This window comes from Ostrinia nubilalis, chromosome 2 (genome assembly GCF_963855985.1).
Source record: "Ostrinia nubilalis chromosome 2, ilOstNubi1.1, whole genome shotgun sequence".
Lineage (NCBI taxonomy): Eukaryota > Metazoa > Arthropoda > Insecta > Lepidoptera > Crambidae > Ostrinia > Ostrinia nubilalis.
Genome location: NC_087089.1, coordinates 14,817,992 through 14,838,873, shown reverse-complemented (window position 1 = coordinate 14,838,873; position 20,882 = coordinate 14,817,992). Strand labels below are relative to the sequence as shown.

At 37.2% G+C, this 20,882-nt stretch overlaps 1 protein-coding gene across 6 annotated transcripts in view; it reads left to right on the top strand.

Annotated features, from left to right (window-relative positions):
- LOC135084794 (uncharacterized) overlaps positions 1 to 20,622 on the top strand; it is a 35,880-nt gene extending 15,258 nt beyond the window's left edge. For 2 of the 6 annotated variants that reach the window (XM_063979533.1, XM_063979541.1), the window contains exons 8-11: positions 7,971 to 8,117; positions 8,656 to 8,998; positions 9,245 to 9,300; positions 11,807 to 14,055. In XM_063979533.1, the coding sequence (XP_063835603.1) occupies positions 7,971 to 8,117; positions 8,656 to 8,998; positions 9,245 to 9,300; positions 11,807 to 13,441 (2,181 nt within the window). In that variant the 3' untranslated portion in view covers positions 13,442 to 14,055. Of the gene's footprint in view, positions 1 to 1,706; positions 2,132 to 2,407; positions 2,586 to 6,903; positions 7,322 to 7,970; positions 8,118 to 8,655; positions 8,999 to 9,244; positions 9,301 to 9,917; positions 11,675 to 11,806; positions 14,058 to 15,117; positions 15,238 to 15,707; positions 15,817 to 16,522; positions 16,698 to 17,605 lie in introns of those variants that run through there. The other 4 variants (XM_063979562.1, XM_063979548.1, XM_063979554.1 and 1 more) reach the window with 4 other exon arrangements.
- Positions 20,623 to 20,882: the final 260 nt, after the last annotated feature.

The window sequence follows — 20,882 nt, the reverse complement described above, 5'->3', positions numbered from 1 at the left end:
CTTATTAGAGCTAGTAATAAGTATAATGATGCTTACAGTGATATCGACATATTTCATTTGAAGTTGGCGCAGTTTCGTCGCCTATTGAAGGGTTTATAGATTTCAAACTTCATTATTATAAAGATTTTTTTTTAATCCACTATTAAGAATGTAAGGTTTTGTTGTGCATTTTTTATATTTTGTGATTTTAAATTGCTCGCACTCTGCATAACTTTCGATTAACTTGTAAAGTTTATCTGTGGAAACTGATTAGGCTACTGTACTGTTTTTATTTTTTAAGTTCACATGTATAAACTCATGCTGTTTGTTTCCTTAATAAAGAAAAATAAAAAAAAAAAAAAAAAAATAAGAAAGTAATGATCGTTATTCCATTATGTTAAATAGTACTTCTAGTAATTCATACTTAATTCCATACTTTTAAATATCCTAGTAAGTAAATGACCTAGTTTCATAAAATAAAGACTATTTTACTCAAGCTTTTTATTTTTAATAAATGTAAAAATGCGTAGTTTTGCCAATACGTTTTCTTTCATAAAGCTAAGTCAGGTACCCAGTTTTGAAGATATTTCTAAACGACAAAATCTCGGGCGTCGTATACATAGACTAGTAATAGTGTATACTGCGATCACTGACCTAACTTCTTGATTTGTATATTTCGACGTTATACAGTGCACTCTGTCTTCCGTGATCACTGATCTAACTTGTTTTATAATTCTTCTACTGCTACTTTATTCTAATTAATTACATATTTGTTACTCGTTGCTGTTAATTACAATTCTCAATCCGTAAATAATTTCTTCTCTCTACCGTGTTCGTACTACTGTCCTCGTAAAATCATCGTATCCGATTGTTGTAATCGGATTACATGAACATCACTCGACCATGTATGTCCATTTGGACATATCGGAATGGCACGCTTTGACTAGCAACACAGATATGGATAGATGCAGCATGTGTCAAAAATTGTATGAAGCCGAGCGTGCCACTTTTTAAACGTCATTAGTGTCATTTTAGCGAATTTTAGTGATTGCCGCAACGTAAAAGTAATCGTATCATCGTACTGCATTTGCAAAGTCATCGAATGATATCGTGTGACTCGATTCGAAAATTAATTAATTCCGATAAAACTGATAATTTGTTAAATACAAAACCAAAAACATCTTTATTTACCTTTTTAAAATAAATTAATTCTTACAAATCGTCAAATCTCGTTATTTTTTTTACCCTACCAGCGTTTCAAGACATAAATTTGTCAAGTGCATGAATACATGCATCAGTGTGTGTCTTATTGTTATGAGTAAGTACGGTTCCTTGGGATCGGTATGAGTGCACCACATACAGGGACCATGGTTTTAACTCTTAAGAGTACATCGCAGGATATGTATTAAAAACAATGCTACTTTACACTTCTTCTACTGCTACTTTATTCTAATTAATTATTTGTTACTTGTGCTGTTAATTACAATTCTCAATCCGTAAATAATTTATTCTTTCTACCGTGTTCGTACTACTGTCCTCGTAAAATCATCGTAACCGATTGTTGTAATCGGATTACATGAACATCACTCGACCATGTATGTCCATTTGGACATATCGGAATGGCACGCTTTGACGATCAACTTGCTGTATCTACTCTAATCCATATCTGTGACTAGCAACTTGCTGTATCTACTCTAATCCATATCTGTGGGTCAAACAGTGCAATTTGAAAGAATTGGCCGTATGTATTTATATCCAAAGCCGTAAAACTTATATGAAAAAAAAAAAAACAAATCAACTGTATCTGCCGTAGATAGAGAATAGAGTATAGATAAGCTACTAATAAAAAAAAAAATTAGAGTGAGAAAGCTTAGATGTCAGATAAATATGGGAGAGCAGGACAAAACATTTTTTTTTGTCTCCGCTTGCGTATCGGATTTTTATGTTTGCCACCATTTGCTTTGGTGGCAGACAATTGCGGGGTGTTTTGATGTTTTTCATCAATTTATAGTGATTTCATGTCAAATAAAACAATCAGAACATTGTTCTACACAGTATTTTGTGTGATTTCGTTTGCAGTAATGGTGAATTGTTGTATAATTGGTTGTAAAAGCCGTAGTGAACGAAAAGAACCAAACATAACCTTTCATCGGTAAGTAGCATTTTTTCGCTATTATATGGTAACTGAAGGTAATAACATTAAGAAAACGATTGTTTGATGTTACCGAAATGTAAGTTTTCTCGTAATTATGTTAAAAATTTGATTATTCTAAACCTTTAAATTGGGTAATAACCGACTGAAGTGAAAGTCATCACGTGCCAGAAGATTCATTATGATAATACGTGTTATCTGTCATTAGTCGGGTTATAAGCCGCTGGGGATACCAGCAGGCCTAGTCAATTTTCCCTCATGTATTTTTGTTTTTAGATTCCCGAATGAACCAAGTTTAAGAAATAAATGGACGGAGTGTACGGGCCGAGTACATTGGCATCCAAGTCAACATTCTCGAATATGTTCCAGACATTTTGAATCCAGATGCTTTCAGGCTAAGAAAAAAGGCATATTTTTAAGGCAGTCTGCAAAACCTACACTTTTCATTCATGATGTAAGTAAAGTTGTTTGTAAATTATCATATAAATATATGTTACGGTCAAAGTGATAAATGTGAAAATTATGAATAATCGCCGGTTATTATTAATAATTACCGCATGATTTGGTAAATGTGATTAATACGAGGTCATTTATGTGTGTATAAAACTAAATAGGCGGCTTAGTGCCAAATTATATTAATATAATGATATCAAAACGTTAAAAAGTTTGGCTGTACACGAGCACGTACACAAGATGTTGTTCTCTTTTATGAAATTTGTTAGTACTACGGTTGAATTATTAAATAATCACTGTTAAATGTGATTAATTTATCACTTTTACCGCGACTGTCGGTAATTATTCATAATAACCGGTTATTATTAATAATTTTCAATTTATCACATTAACCGTAACAGCTATAGTATGTAATACTAAATATGTTAGCCTACAATTGAAAAAAGACAAAGGCGGACTGTGTTATCCTACAGTAGATGTCATAAAAATATGCGAAATTTGTGAAATTATATTTCGTAGGAATAAAGGATTTTATAAAAAAAAATCATTTAATAGAGCTAATGCAAGAAAGTCTTAAATACTGTTTAGGATATCCTTTTTTCTCCAAGACTTCACATTTTAAACAACAAACATTTCTTGACTGTCACTATTCGCTCTTAGTTAAAGCCATAAGTTTAAAGTATCTGAAAGTTCGAATACATTATGCAGCTAGGGTTGCCAGGCGTCCGGCTTTAGCCGGACATGTTTGGCTTTTTAGGGACTTGTCCGGCCAAATATTGCCTTGTCCGGCCTGTCCGGCTTTTGTTAGGCTTTTTATTTGGTTGCCGCGCCAGGCGAAAGTCGAGCCACAGAATCATATAAAGCGCACGCATCAGAATGTTGGATAGTAACCGATGATGATAGTACTCACTCATGAACTGACACTAATTGCACCCCCCCCCCCCGGTCACATGTCCGGCTTTTAGGGTAAAATGTCCGGCCAAATGAAGCACAAAGTCCGGCTTTTGTGATTTTAGACCTGGCAACCCTATATGCAGCTAAAAAGCTTTCAGAAAAGTCTGACATCGTCAGGAATTTTTATAACAAATTAATTTTGTTTAAGGGTCAGTGATACTGATTAAAGTATTATATTAAAGTGGTTTTTTATTTAAATCCTCAAAAACTCAGTTTAACCTCTAAAATATAGAAAAAAGCTTGCACGCACACGCCATCAATCAAGTCCATCCAGTTGTTTAAGCGTAAAAAGGTAAACATACATACATACACACAAACTTTCACTTCACCTTTATAGTAATACTTACTTACTAGATTTTGCGCCTCAGTTTCACCCGCAGCTTACCTAATGAGTTTTCCCATGGGAATTAGATACTTTGGCGGTATAAAGTAGCATCAGGGTGAGCGTAGCTTTCTAATTAATTAAAAAAATATTCCTCACCTATTTACCCCTAAAATCAGGGTAATTTTTAACGTAGCCAATTTATAGATGACCCACGCTGAACTGTCCCACCAAACTCAATGACAGGGGGGCGCTACCATCGTTCAACTATATGGTTTCCAACATGGCAAAAATCGGAACCAGCGATCCGGTATAGACGGTGGCGCCCCGCTGTCAATGTCATGGACAGGACAGTTCAGTATTTTGGAACTATATATACCTCTATTCTCTATCTACGGTATCTGCCATAGAGAAAAGTAATACATAGGAAATAGAGAGCCCTCTCTGTCAAATTTTTGAACCTACTAATTGACAGCCTGGTGTTAAATTCCCTGTACTTAACCTACGTACGTAACGCTCACATACATACATAAAGTCCACGCACACATACACACAGTTCACGCACACATAGGCCCTCATAACCTTCAAAGAATTATTGTTTTTATGATGTACAATGTAGAATTTTTTCAAATCCATTATTTTGATAATATTTATCTTTATGGTGTACGTATTGTATTATTTTCAAAACAATGGATTTGGAAAAATTATACATTGCACATGGAAATGCAAATAAACAAAAACTTTTGAATTTAATTATTTTACTTTATTTATGAACACACATAATATTATACACCAAAAGCGTCTTTTCGCAAAGTTTTCAACAACACTAAAAAGCATTTGCACATTGAGAAAACTCAGATCACTTGTGAACATAACAGAAAGTTTCTTCGCGATTCACGAAGGAACGAACAAAACTCCGATGATACGAACCAGAACAGCAGCAGGTACGAAGGAATGAACTTGAATTTGACTCGACTCTTCAATACTTTAATAGGGCCACAGAACACTTAAATGATGGCTAAAAAAACAAGAATGCATTTAACATAGCAAAAACAACACCGGCCATTTTGGAGGAAAAACAAAGTTGCCATATGTTAAATAGTAATTTCTACTACTCTATTATGTAAATTATAACAAAAAATGTCACCGTTCAGTTTTAAATTAAAACAAATTAATTTCATTTTAAAAAAGTTTTCACATTGTATAGCCCGACCAGGAACATAAAAACCCTCACCATGTTGCGGAAAACTAATGGTACTAATTTCTTTTAATGGCAACAGTAACTGAAAACTTCATTGACATGTCATCTTGCATGTCAGTCTATTGCTGTCAAAGTGTAAACAAACTTTATTTTAAATGTGCGCAATTGATTTTGTGAATTAAATTGCTAATATCTTTTTATAGTCGTGAAAGAAAAGTGGTTCACAATGTGTTAAAGTATTTGTCGAAGAGAAATATAGTTCCAAAATACTGGACTGTCCTGTCGATGACATTGACAGTGGGGCGCCACCGTCAATACCGGATCGCTGGTTCAGATTTTTGCCATGTTGGAAACCATATAGTTGAACGATGGTAGCGCCCCCCTGTCATTGAGTTTGGTGGGACAGTTCAGCGTGGGTCATCTATACTAAGGGTTTGGACAATATTTTCATTGAATAATGTTTCCGACAAAGGTTGTCAAATTGACTGACATGTTTATCGTATAGTACAGTCCACTATGAAAATTTGCTGTGGTTTGTTTCAACTACCTATTTTAAAATTTTTTGTCACTTTCGTGTTGAATTTTATGGAATTGGGAAAGAAGTACCGAGTTTGAAGCGTTCATGAGCAGACATTGCAGTTGACTATTCAAGTTCTGAATTTGATTATTGATGAATAATAAAATAAATCCTACCAGCTCGATTGATGGTTTTTTTAATTTATTTAAACCAGGTTACCTATAATAATTTTTTTTCGTTAACTTATGAAAATATCAAATTAGCCCGTAATCCTGAATCCTGATACATAAAGTTAGCCTATTAATTTAACACAGGTACGACTGTACTCAGTGTTGCACTATCAAATGCAATTGACGCGCCTCTATGTCAGGGTTTTTATGTTCCTGGTCAGGCTATAATTAACAATATTCTCAAATATATTTTAATTAAAAAAAAATGAAAATATGAAGGAAACAGTGGTGGGTCTAGACAAAGTGCGAATTATAATCGCAAACCAGTCGCAAAGTGGTCGAAAAGTCCCTTTTTTGTATGGAGTTTTGACGGATTCGATTTTCGATTCGATCAAAAAGTGCGTTTTGTCTAGGGGGGTGGGTCTAGTCAAAATGCCATCGCAAACCAATGTGAAGTTTTCACTAGTGTCAGTCGCCGCGTCACCAGTGATTTGATTCGATCGGAAAATGGCAGCCAAAATGCACATTGAACCACCAACGACGCGGCGATATAAAAGTTCATTCAAAATCGAATAAAAGTTAAAAAATGTCTATGACTTTGCGATTGTTTTTACTTTTTCTAGCTTTTTTTTTTAAATTAGTTTCTTCCTTCTTTCTGCTCTCTGTTTACGTCTATGCTTCGCTGTCAAACTAGCTGTCAAAACGACATCGCGATACGGATTTGTCAAAACAGCTTTAGGGTGGGTTGCACCATCTTAGTTTAACTTTGACAAACGTCTAAAATCTGTCAAACTCCATACAAAAAACACCGGTTAACGTCATAGTTACGTTTAAAGTTAGGTGGTGCAACTCACCCTATTGGTTTTCGATCGAATCCAAGCTTATCACCGGGGTTTTAGTAATCGCAATGAAAATGGCGGGTGTTGCGATTCGATTCGATTTTGATTGAGTCTTAAATGCATGTTGGCTAAGCCTTTGTATGGGAAATTTCAATCCAGTCTTTCGATTATCGATAGGTAGGGCTTTGCGATTCGATTTTTTGCCGTTTGACTAAGCCTTTTTTGTTATCGACCTCTTTTGCGATTTGTTTATTTGTTTGCGACTGGTTTGCGATGGGTTTGCGATTTTAAAGTGCGTTTTGACTAGACCCGCTGGTATAGTTCCAAAATACTGAACTGTCCTATCGATGACATTGACAGTGGGGCGCCACCGTCAATACCGGATCGCTGGTTCCGATTTTTGCCATGTTGGAAACCATATAGTTGAACGATGGTAGCGCCCCCCCGTCATTGAGTTTGGTGGGACAGTTCAGCGTGGGTCATCTATATCTGCCATCAAATTGACGTTTCTTCTTTGAGTGCACAGATGAGACAGGGTTTGAGTGTGCTTTGCATTTTTTACTGTTTTTTCGTTCCTGATGCTCTTCTCGTGCATTAATTAATTTTAAAGATAGTAATTGTGTAGTAATTAATATTTGTGACTTGGTATTTCGTTTTAATGCCACCAAGAATTCAATTCATGTGTGTAACTGGATTTAATATAACGATAAAATCACTATTTCCTGCATTAAAATGTAAGCATTTGCTTAGTTTATTGTTTAATTAAATCAAAAATAGCATCAAGTGTGAGATACGTACATACTTATATGAAATTTTATACAATACCTTATCCCTAAAACCATTTGGTTTTGGATCAATAAAAGACTTTTAGCTAATGGTTATTGCAAGTGTGCCAGGCTAAGATGTTTTTTTTTGGTATGTCGTTGGTGCCAGGCAGTATTTTGGGTTCTTCATGTTCTCCACTGTGTTGTGAAGTATTGCTGCCACTGTGTTGTGAACATGTACTGGTTAAGAGTGGGAAATCCGTAATAACTTTGTGATTTTATGGCCAATTACTTCACAATCACAATCAAAATTTATCTTTATTTTATTTACCTGGACAAAGAATATATTGGTACTTGCAAAGTTTCTACTTGTATTGTGTATATTACATATTTAAATGGGCAGTTTTTACTGCTATCTCACATAAACTTTAAAAAAGAGGCTTACAACATAGCCAGCAGCCAGCATTCTTCTCAGCACTGTCCCTTTGCTGTCCGAAACAGTAGGTTTGTCACGAAGCTGTCTACCAAAGAGCGTTTTATGAGCCTACTTGCAAAATAAATAAATTTTTGAACTTGAATTTTTAGTCATATTATAATGAAATCATATTAATTGTTTTAGAAGAAAATGAGTACTGCGGAATGCCGCGCTTGTCTACTGCAAGTGCAGACTGGTGAGCTGCACAATTTATTCCACGCCTGGAACTCGTCATGGGCAGGCATGAAGAGTACAATCGCCGAAGACTTGTCACTATTAACTGAAGTACAGGTAATCACAAAATTAATTGAATGAGGGTTTTTGCGAATGAAAGATCTGCTAGATGGCGGGACGTGGATGTGGGGTCTGACTGCTGCGTGATTGGTGGATTTTGTCATATCTGTCAATGTCATGTCAAAAATAACCAATCATGCAGCATTTGGACCTCGCGTCTACGTATTGCCATCTGGCGGATTTTTCATTGGCGAAAACCCTCATTTTTACAAAACATTATTGCTATGAAATTATGATCTTATTTTGGGAAATAATGTTCTTCACAATGCAAATTAAAACATTTCCCTTTTTCCCACTGTCATTTAATTTTTTTCTTAAAAGTTGCCCCTCCGATAAGAAATAAATGAATACCAGCAATACCATTAAACAGTAACATCATCCATCTTCATCTACTTACCATCTATTTACATGTACCACTTTCAAGTATTAAATGATTTGATTTGTTTTCATTAACAGTTTTTTTGTGCATTGTTGATAAGAACTTATGCTCAGTGGTAGATAAATGTATAGTAAATAATCGATATTATTTTTACAGCTTACAGAAACGGACAAACATTCCAAAGTCATATGTACATCGTGCTGTGAAAATTTGATGAAGGCTTGTAAATTTAAATTGCTGGTGCAAGAAAATGACAAAATGTTAAGACAAAGGTGTCCTGAAACGGAAAATCAATCAACGGATAAAGTATGGCCACAACCGATACAAGTAGACAAGAGCATCACCGGCGTATACAGTGAGCCTTTGCAAGTTGAAATAAAGCAAGAAGTGTTGACGGATGACGAGAATATGACAAATGGAGATGAAGGGTACAGCAATGTTGACTGCCTTGACATGATTAAGATAGAACCCGAGGAAATTGCAGCGCCAGTCACAAACGGTAAGTGTTTTCTTTTATATTATTATACCTCTACTTTTCCTATTATTCAGTGTTCTATTATTATTAGTTAATTTAACTTTAAAATTAGTTAATTACAATAATTTTACTCTGTCATTACAAAAAAAGACATTATAAAAAATATATTATTATTAACTACTCTCCTTTTTGGATTATTTTAAAATTGATTAATTACTATTTTGATGCGAAATTTTCTCATATTCAAATTTCTCATGTTACTTGTTACAGCACCATCATCGTTCCGTGTAACAGACATGAATGGACAAGAATGTCTGGAAGAAGAGGTAAGTTGCTAAAAATACTGTTGTTTCCTTACACATTTTTAGCTTGGAGGCAGCTGCAGCATTCTTTGTTATGATTTCACAGGTTTTTAATTTTTTTTATTGCTAAAAATAATATTATACTATTTCAAAGATGTTACAGGTAAAAAAACATTTATGAAAAACAAAAATCGCCAAAATACATATAAGTAAGGTCAAAACTGAAATTCAAATACTATTTATTTGCACAATTTTTTGAATAACCATTTAATTTTGATGAAAATTGTTCAAATAATTTATAAAATTTATTTACAAAAACAAACTGATTCGAGGTTATTTGAGCTTGTGTTTGAGTCATGGCTTCAAATTGTCACAACCATGAAATGTTTGCTACTATGGTCGTGACCATTAGCCACGGTTGTGACAGTATAAATGTTAATGGGGATTTTTAACAATAAAATGCTGAACTTGTTAAACAAAACTGACTTCAAGTTTTCGTCATAATAACTAATTATGTATGAATAGTTAAAGGTATTAATATTTGGGTACTTGCATTAAAATTTCTTAAGAATAACCAACTAACCATCCAGACCCTCCTCTAGGCAAAGTAAATGTAATGTATTTGATATTATTTTTATCAGATGCCTCATAAGAAGGCGGTTTCTAAGGAAGAAAAAAGAAAAAGAAAGAAAGAAGCCGAAAGATTACGACGAGAGCGCATCAAAGCGGATCCTGAGATGTACGAAGCTGCAAAATTGAAAGAAAAACAACGTCGGGAAAAGCGAAAAGCGGAGAACAGAATAAAAACCATTCATGATTTAACGCCTCAACAGAAACGTGCTCAACGAAAGGCGTGGCAAGAATGTACAAGGAGACATAGAATGAAAAAACAGTTAGTAAATGTGAATAGCGATAATACTCTTCCAAAGAAAGTCGAATCTACAAGGACAGATGATAAAATAGGCAGCAAATCAAAATGCATCACAAAAGACGCACGATAGTACAAGGAGAACGTCGAAATGACGACATAGACCAAAACGAATCATGATTGTTGTTGAAACAAGAAGTTTTAATGCAAGTGTATACTTAAGTTTTAATTCAAGTGCAATCTTTCAACTATAACTAACATAATTGTGTATATTTCTTTCTTTTTCTTTTCTCCTTTTGTGTATTCTGTCTAAAGTCTGGTCCGGGAGCACGTAGAATTTAGTCCAATGACCTCAAGCTATCCATCCTTATCGTTCGCGGGTAATTATGTTGCTGTCACGCTCGCACACTCACTGCGGCCGCCCGTCGCACAGTCGCGACAGCAATAATAATTACGCGCGAGTGATAAGGATAGGTAGTTTGGGGTCATTGGACAAAATTCTACGTGCTCCCGGACCAGACTATATCTATCTATACATGTATCTATTTATTAATAAGACGAAAACTTGAAGTTAGTTATTTTTGACGCGTAGCGTTGTATTGTTAAATTAGCATAGGCTTAATATAAAAGAACTAATATCAAAATAATAACATAATAGAAGATATTTCAGCTTTTTATTATTATACTAATATTTCCATAACCTAATTTTAAAAAAACTGTCGCAGTTCCGAATAAATCACTTAGGTGATTTTGACCACAGTTTCTGTATAAATAGTGCCAATAGAACTTTCAATAGAAACGATTTTCCTTTTATTTTGACATGCGTTCTCAGGCTCTTGAAAATCAGCGTACGCGCAGTAAGGCAAAATGATTTTCATCCCTGTTTTAGTATAATAATGTAGGGCAGTCATGCAGGGCTAAATACGAAACGCTGTTTACGTAGTTTCGGGTCTATCTGTCACCGTCGCATACTGGCATCTCGCTTTGCGTGAGAGAGATGGCAACAATCGAAACTTCGGATGACGTTTTTCGGAGTAACCCCGCTGAGAAGAATCATAATACGCGTACTGAGAAAGTTTAGAGTCGATGTTCAGCAGTAAATAATCCAGAATCCGTGCCCACCCCAGAAAATCTTTAAATTAGAAAAATAAATCTAAATACTTAGGACACTAACCATACTTATGGTGCAAACTTTTTTTTTGAAAATTGTAATTTGTCATGTGTTTTATAAAATAAAATAAATCTGGGCCTAATTCCTTCGTCAATTAGAACCAGACAGAATCCGCTCGGTTATCGCACATGTCTGCTGAACCAGGCCTTAGGCATTTGGTGCCAATGCGTTAAAAAAAAGAACGGGACCAGCGTGAACAACCTATTTAAGAGAGCTACCGTATTTGCGCTCACTAGTTGGCGCCACTAGCGAGTTACAGGATCTTGACAGTGGCGCCAACTCGTGAGAGAACTGTATTATCTTCTTCTTCTCTTCTCACACGCGTAGGCAGCAACGTAGTGTAAATCTGAGTAGAAAGTTGTTTTTATGTAATTGACGTTGCGCATTGTTGCAAAAAGAAATTGTACTGTGCATTTACCTGTTATTGAATTGTTACAGCTTTATCAATAACATGCATAATTGACATATACTTTTTCTTTTTGCACAATCAGGATGAACCTTCGGTGGACAAAACGGATCGGCCGGTCCAAGACAAAGTTTCAAGTGCTGATGCGTCTAAGAAAACTGACGGCGTTACGAAGGCAGCTGCGCCACTGACACACGCTGATGTGATGGTAGCAGTAGCAGAAGCACTGTCAAAACCTGTAGAGGTACGTAAAGAGGCACAAAGAGTAACGCCTGAAGTATATCCCTACGAGGTCGATCTGACAGTCTCTCCAAACTCTCCTGCGACTAACGATACACACTCTGAAAATGCCATCAGAAATACGGCTAACAATCCAGGCCCTATAGTTGGAACAGAACCAAATGCGACATCAGTTACCCATGTTCAGGAATCAACACAAAATATTGATGGGCAAAGTAACACAGAAAAACAAACATCCGTTGATCGTACGAGTGGAGATATATCGAACGATGCGGCATGCGAAAAAAGAAACGAAACGATATTAATTGAATTAGAGCCAGTATTAACTTGTTCCGATTCCGATGTTGAAGTTATACCCTCGACGGTGACATCTCATGCTGGACGGTTAACAGAAATCAATACGAATGACTCGTCAGTACCTACCCGTTCAAAAATAAACACAGAGGTACCATTATTAACTGATCAAAGAGGAGTTGAAACTCTAATACAGCGAGTGATAGATGAGAATGTTAAGGAACTAAAATCACATCTTAAGGACGAAGAATCACAATTACTTTCGCCAAAATCAGAGCCCTCAGATGCCAATGACAATTTTGAATTTGAAATGATTTCATCAAACAAAGAACCGTCATTCGAAAAACTTAAAGCAAAAGCTGTACCGAAACTGACATCAGAGTCCCAAAAAATATTTGCTGAGAACACAAACTATGGGTTATCCCAAAAATTAGATAGCTTATCGGAGACAGTAGCAACGGTGATAGAAAATCAAAAATCCTTATCGGATACACAAGAGAAAATACTAGCACACGTCATGGGGATGAGTTCACAATTCGAGCAGTTCATGAAACAGTCGCAAATGCAAACTTCGCACCTTAAAACCAGTACACGCTTGGATCCATTCATTAATCGTAGGACAAGTAATATTATACCGCTACAACCACTGCAAGTTTTTGAACAATTCAAGCCCATCAGTAATCAAGAGGAGATCGCGGCTTTCGAGGATTCCTTGAAAGATGAAGCGTTTGGCGCTGAACTTCGGAGTAAGTTGCTACCCTTATGTGCTTCGGGGAAAGGGAAGGCCATAAGCAACGCTTACGTGTACCTGGATGTGTTGTTCGAAAGAAAATTCCTCACTCGATGTTCATGGAGCGGTGGTTCACGCGATGACAACACAAAGCTGTGCTTCAAATTTTACAAGCGCACTATAATTTTCTTCTTCTCTCTGGTTTATACGACTGATCAAACGTTCACTTTCGCAGAGTGCGAGGAATTTATTAAGCGGGTTTTAAGGAATTCCAACAAACGGGAAGCTGCTAAAATGATGAGAGCTTCCACATCTAGACGCAGAGGCAAGAGGCGTAAGAAAATGGAGGAGTGTGACTCCGACGATATGTCGCAAGAGATAGATGAAACCCAGTTCCTGAATACGTTGATCACTGCTTCGGGCTACGAGGAGACTGTGCGGGAGGATGTGACTTAATTTAGTATTAAATCCGATTCTAAATTCCATGAAAATTGATGTTTAAGGCAATCATGTATGTTAAATTTCTATATTTTATAATATTAGAATACTCATAAGTCTTTAAATAAGCTCCATTTAAAAAAATATTATATTTATAAAAGTGATTTTATTATTTACTAGCTTTTGCCCGCGGCTTCACCCGCGTGAAATTTAGTTTGTCACATATCGTCATTAATTATAGCCTCTATGTTATTCTGGGTTACGATCAATAATACTGTAAAGTTTCTTCAAAATCCGTTCAGTAGTTTTTGCGTGAAAGAGTAACAAACATCCAGACATCCACAGAAACTTTCGCATTTATAATATTAGTAGGATAGTTTAAAAATTTTACTATACCTAGTATTAAAAATTTTAAGCGTGACTTTATTATTTTAATTTTTTTACGACTGTTTAGTAATAGTAAAAGTTTATGTTAAATTATTATATTATTAAGTTATAATCCCTAAAAAAAGGTGATATTTATAAATAGAATAGTAGACTCCAGTGAGTTTAGTAGTTTCTATGCAAACATCGATGTTAGTAGATAATCTTGCTACTTTATAATAATGATAATTGTGATTCAATACCTATTAAATAATGAAAAAATATCTTGTTGTTTGAGATTTACATTAGTCTTACAAAAATATTTGCCTGCCTGCACTACGTCTTCAAGCCCGTGGTCGCCATTCGAGAACTTTACACGCCCCAGCGGCCATCAGCTCTACGAGCTATGTGCCCCGCCCACTAAAAATCGAATTGCCTAAAGTTCGTGGGTTCGCCTGGTCTATTCCACTTTGATCACCTGGCTTTGATTACCCAGGTGATCAAAGTGGACTCCAAGCGATAATTTGGTGTCCTTTGATCACCCATGGATAAGATGACCTGGGTGATCAAAGTGGACTTCAATTGAATTAATATTTTAGTTTCCTTGGATCACCTATAAATAATTTACACCTCCTCTGAATAGTCACATGTAAAATTGTTGTACTCACATTTGATTAGTAACATTTCTGATATTTTATAAAAACCGCAACAAACAAATTGGACATGTATGTGACTATTTAGAGGTGTAATTTAATTATAGGTGATCAAAGGAAGGCCTTTGTCCAGCAGTGGACGTCTTTCGGCTGAAAGGAACGAACGAACGATCAAAGGAAACTAAAATATGAATTAAACTGGAGTCTACTCTGATCACCCAGGTCATCTTATCCATGGTTGATCAAAGGACACCAAATTGTCGATTGGAGTCCACTTTGATCACCTGGGTGATCAAAGCCAGGTGATAAAAGTGGAATAAGACCGAACTTTACACTGCCCCAGCGGCCATCAGCTCTACGAGCTATGTGCCCCGCCCACTAAAAATCGAATTGCCTAAAGTTCGTGGGTTCGATTCCCACCTTAGGCCCAGAACAGACGATGAAACGCAACTGCAACGAAACTGCAACTGCTAGTTACTTTTGAGTTGCATCTAAGTTTCTGCCATAGCGTCCGTTGAGAGACCACACATGACGCGACCAGTTTGAAACTTTCAGTTTCATTCATCAGAATCAGAAAGTTGCAGTATCGTTGCAGTTGCGTTTCACCGTCTGTTCTGGGCCTTAGACGATTCCTCAGTTGTTGGCAGAAGACTATTCTAACGTTGTGCCCGCCCTCAGTTCCTCCAAAGCGTGAAAGATGAGCCCCTGAGCGAGCCCGAAGACGCCGAGTCGGCTGCCGACCTGCCGATGGACTGCCTGCTCTGCGCCCGATCCTTCAACAGCGTCTCGGGACTTAAGGTGAATACTTGAGACAAAGACTAACGACGTAAAGCCGAGTCCAGACGGGTGTAATGTGTAATATAATCCACCGTGTAATGTAATACGAATTCTAGCATTACATGTAAAGTGCCGCCCATACTATTTCAATTACATTACACGATACATTCTATTACTCGTTACACCTGATGGACCCGGCTTTACCACTAAAAGTGAGCTGTGCATTGCTATGGCCCTTATTGAGTTCTAAAACTAATAGACAAGTTGTTCAGAATAAAAATTGTATCACAAAGCGTGGTCTTTAGCCAGTCACCTAGCTTCAAACTACATGTGAGCATAATGCACACGTAAATTAATTACGACGTTTCCTGGGTCATCGTAAGTGTTAGTTTGACAATTATAATGTATTATGGTACGATTGCCTCTTGCTGGTTTGCAATCGAGACTCTTTGATGGCAATGTCGTGTTTAAAATAATATTACATTTTTTAGGCTCACGTGATAGCGCAGCACTCATATCAAACTGTAGAGAGGCGAGCGGGAGACGCCTCGCCGCACCAGACACAGAACAACAGATACGTCTGCGTGACGTGTCGGAGAAGTGAGTGTAAAATAAGTTTCATTTACATATTAAGCAGTAGTTTAAACTACAGAGTTATGTCGTATCGCGGTGGCTTCTTCCCGCATTAAATGTATGAAACCAATCCCGTTCTTATGCGATAGGACCGCGCCCTGTCATTGGTCATTGGCCTATGCACGCGCAGTGATCGCCATCGCTGACGCGATCTACACGCGTTGCTTTGGTTGAAGCTTAAGACTCCTAAGGCTGGGTTGCACCATCTTACTTTGACTTTTACAAACGTCAAAAATCTGTCAAACTCCGTACAAAAAGCACCGGTTGTCGTTATAGCTACCGTTAAAGGGCTTATTCCACTATTCCCCGTTGATAAGTGAACTTTTTGTTCACTATTCCCCGTTAACGTTAAATTGGAACTTATAATGGGGAATAATGAACTAAAAAGTTCATTAATCCCCATTACGTTCAAAATAAAATCCTAATATAACGGGGATTAATGAACTTTTTAGTTCACTATTCCCCGTTGACGGGGATTGTCAACGGGGAATAGCGGAATAAGCCCGTTAAAGTTAGGCAGTGCAACTCAGCATAAGAGATTAGTGCGGTACTGACATTTATTTTATTTATTTAATTCATAAAAAGTATGTCAATTGACTGTGGTGCTGGTGAACCATATGAAATGATTTCTTTCTTCCTAGTATAAATTAATGCTCAATTGTTTTATTCCCAGCGTTCGTCACATCTACGGATCTAATGGTGCACGAGACGTGCCACAACAAGCACATTTGCTACGGCTGCAGCGAGCAGTTCGACTCCTTCGAGCAGCTGGCCAACCATCGCCGCCGCTGCAAAGCGCTGTCCGGCCAGGGCGTGACGCGGCTGAAAACGCTGGAGGACGTCAAAAGGTTCGTTCGTTTCAGCCAAATTACGTCCACTGCTGGACAAAGGATTTCCATAACAACCGGTCCTGCGTTGCCCGCATCTGAGCTCTTCCCGCGACCTTCACCAGATCGTCGGTACACCTAGTGGGGGGCCTGCCCACGCTACGTCTTTCGGCCCGTGGTTGCCTCGAGAATTTTTCTACCCCAACGGCCATAATTTCTACGAGATATATGTCCCGCCCACTGCCACTTGATATATTGGCCTCTTTGGTTTGCCTGCGTCAAAAGGTATCACCGTTATTTGACCAACGGTAGATGACTGCAAAATATTTAACCACTCATTTAAGAAAGCTCTTGGCAAGTCTATGAACAACTTGGCAGGACAATGAAGGTTTCTGATTATTGCCACCAGATGGCGCCACTTTCGTTGTCAAATCAAATCATTTATTTGCATTATTGATTTATGCAAGTGTCAGGACCTTAGCAGTTTTTTAAAACTATTCCCACAGTGTGAGTAGTGAATAGGCATCATCTGGGCAAGCCCGCTCCACTGTAGACCGCAGATGCACCCGTCCGATAAGATTTTTATCATAAGCAAGCCTATACTAAAGCCCGGTCCATGAGCACGTAGAATTTTGTCCAATGACCCCTAGCTACCCATCCTTATCGCTCGCGCGTAATTATATTGCTGTCGCGACTGTGCGACTGGCACCCGCAGTGAGTGTGCAAACGCGATAGCAACATAATTACGCGCGAGCGATAAGGATGGGAAGCTTGGGGTCATTGGTCAAAATTCTACGTGCTCACGGACCAGACTATACATTAAAATTATCTAAAATCTAAAGGGATTGCATTACAATATCAACTTTCTGTTTATTCTGAACAAAGTAATCTTGCGGTTATTTATTTAAATATGATTGTATTTTTTTCAGGCCACAAGAAAACACTCTAGTGACTGAACTAAAAATAGAAATCAATAGCGTAACCACGTTAGCAGAAAACGCAGAAACATTAACATGCCCACAATGCAACGAAGAGTTCAGCGACCCATACTACATGAAGATACACCAAGAGGTTCACCATGTGAAGCAAGAGGTCATGGAAATAAATAACGGCTCTGCCCCCATGGAAATAGAGGCGTTGGAAAGTATATTCAATGAGGAAACGTAGCGTTGGGCTGTATGATCCCTGTGTGGTTTATGTTTATGATTTTTGTGCTGATTATGTTCGGCCGAACCAACGCGTGTAGCCTGCTTGTGAGGCGATCAGACGTCGTGTATGAATTTGTAGCAATGAGTTCAAACGTGTCCTGTCTACACGCGACGTTCGGCGATCAGTGGGTCTAGACAAAGTGCACAATAAAATCGCAAACCAGTCGAAAAGGCCAGAGGCCTTGCTTTGTATGGAGTTTTGATGGATTCGATTTTCGATTCGATCAAAAAGAACAACTTTGGGTCTAGACAAAGTGCACATTTTAATCGCAAACCAGTCGAAAAGTGGTCGAAAAGCCTTTTTTTTTGTATGGAGTTTTGACGGATTCGATTTTCGATTCGATCAAAAAGTGCACTGTCTAAGAGGCCTTGCTTTGTATGGAGTTTTGATGGATTCGATCAAAAAGTACAACTTGTCTAACTTATTATTTTGACGTTTCTGATTTTAAAATGGCGGAAAATTTTCATGGGAAATGTCTGAAACGCGAACGCAGAAGTGTGAAATACTTTTGCACGCGCAGCGATCGCCATCGCGCACTCAGGCTGAACGCGTTGGTTTGGCCGAAGCTTTATTATGGAGTTAAGGTCTTTATGACCTTAGAAGCCAAAAATAGACTTTTAGAAAGTGAAAGTGGTAAATTTTTATGAATTTCATCGATAAGCAATTGAATACGTGGTTTATTAAAAATTATAAAAGTACTTATAAGTTAGGTAATCGAATAGAATGAATTTTTAAATGGCTTCGTGGTTACATGTAAGATTTTTAAGGTTGTATTTATTAGAAAAACATGATAGATGGGCGATTTGAAGAAATCCGGAAAAATTCATCACACAGTAGATTTTTTGTTTTTATGAAAAATTGCAATCCGATAATGTAAAATAGTAGTAAAATCGGTTTCTACAAGGAATACCTAGCCGATTTGTAAGAATAGCCACAATACAAAATGTATGAATTAACTATTCGTCCGGAACATAACTGGCAGGCAAGGGCGGCTCTTACAGTCTGAAACCAGGACCCCGATTGCGCTAATTTGTAATTTCTCCAATTCATTTGCGTTTCATCTCTAGTCCACACTCTAATAACGCTCCATTTTTATTCCAGCTGATGGTCAATTCGGTATTGCGGTGAAGTTCACGTGCAAACAAAGACGAAACAACGGATTTAAGCACTTTCCATTAAAAGTCCGAACACTTTTTCACTAAAACAGCGAATGTTCGTGAAGCGTTTGACTTGCGTATGATATAAAGTACATAGCTTTCTGTCAGCTTTTAAACTAAGACGCAGTATCGGTCCGTTTACGTTACAACTTCGTTTGAACTAGCTATTAAAGCGACACCGCGATATGAATTTGTGCAAACAGCTGATTTTCGTTCGTTGTCCAGTTGCATTGCAATTTAGCGCAATCGGGGCGCAGGACTGATACTAGATACAAACACAAACGCAATAGAAGAAATGGTGCTACGATGTTGTTGCCTGTAGATTTTACGGCTTATTCCCACTACTTGTACCATGAATTACCTACTAGTATTTATAGTGACAATTTTAGTAGAAATAAAAAGAAATTTTATTGGCGAATTCTATCATCATAACCAAATCTCATTCCAGAGTGACAAAATTGGATGATAAATTAAGAAAAGTCACAGCATACTTAGTAGGTAATAATATGGTATGATTAGTATTTATAAGCCGAGTTTTCAATAGAAGTTACGTACATGTATAATAATAGGCCCGTATTATAAGATGATGCTCAATATTCGACCAAACGAGCATCGTATCAAGCATGTGATTTCAATATCGATAACTTCAAGCTAGTCTCTTAAATTGAGTATTGAGCGTCATTTTAAAATACAAATCTTGGGATTGAGATTTTTGGCTTGAGCGTGCTTATTTTCTGATCGAGTACGAACTTTTCATATTAACCTTTTCAGCGCCACGGTCTTCTATAGAAGACAAACGTTTCCGTGCCATGTCTATATAAAAATAAGTCGGGTTTTCCTTCCTGACGCTATAACTCGAGAACGCACGAACCGATTTCCACGGTTTTGCATTCGTTGGAAAGGTCTCGGGCTCCGTGAGGTTTACTAAAAACCGAAAAATTCCACGGGGGCGAAGCCGCGGGCGGAAAGCTAGTCTTCTATAAAAGACATTTTTTTTTAAATTATTTTATGCGTATTTTTACGATTGCCTACAACCCTAAACTGACATTTATAATTAAAAATAGGGGTCTTTGTTTATTTTCAAAACAGTAAATAAAAACTTACTGTTCCAGGCGCCATAGCTTGGCGCTGGGGACACCGATTTTGATATGGGTTGCGAGGTTAAATTTTTCCTTGAGTAGAATGACCACGCTCAAGCTAAAAATGACATAGTTGTTATCCAATTCAATCATGTTATCACTGCTATTACAATATGACACCAATATTTATAAGTAGATATGTATTTTTTCATCCCAATGTAGTCGACAGCATAATCAGAATATACACCTATTTTTATAGCAAAATAGTACGGCTTACAACCACGTAAGTGCCAGTTTAGCTTGAATCCGTACTTTGACTAATTAGAAAATTGTACATCAAAATAAGGCTTGTGTTGAACAAATATGTTCGTTGTATATTGCAGACTTCCTTGTAAATATCTTAACTTTTTTAGGTAAATATTGAAACTATTGTGATCTATGTAAAAAGTCTAGTGCGAGATTATTAAACTGTTGCCTAATGCAAATGGTATTTGTTTTGTAACTTTCCCCGCAAAATGTATACTCGAGTATGAATTTACACGTAACATAATAACTATAGGAAAGGCGCTTACTGAGTCAGTGCCTGAGGTATGGAAGCGGCACGGGAGGAGTGACATACACAATCGAGAGCTACTCGTGTGTGTTTATTCTATAGACGCACATATAATGGTTTTAGAGATAAAGCATTCTGCAAAACGTTACCCTGGCAGGAAATGCAAAATCTCGAAAACCTGAAGACGCACAAATCACACTTTCAGCTC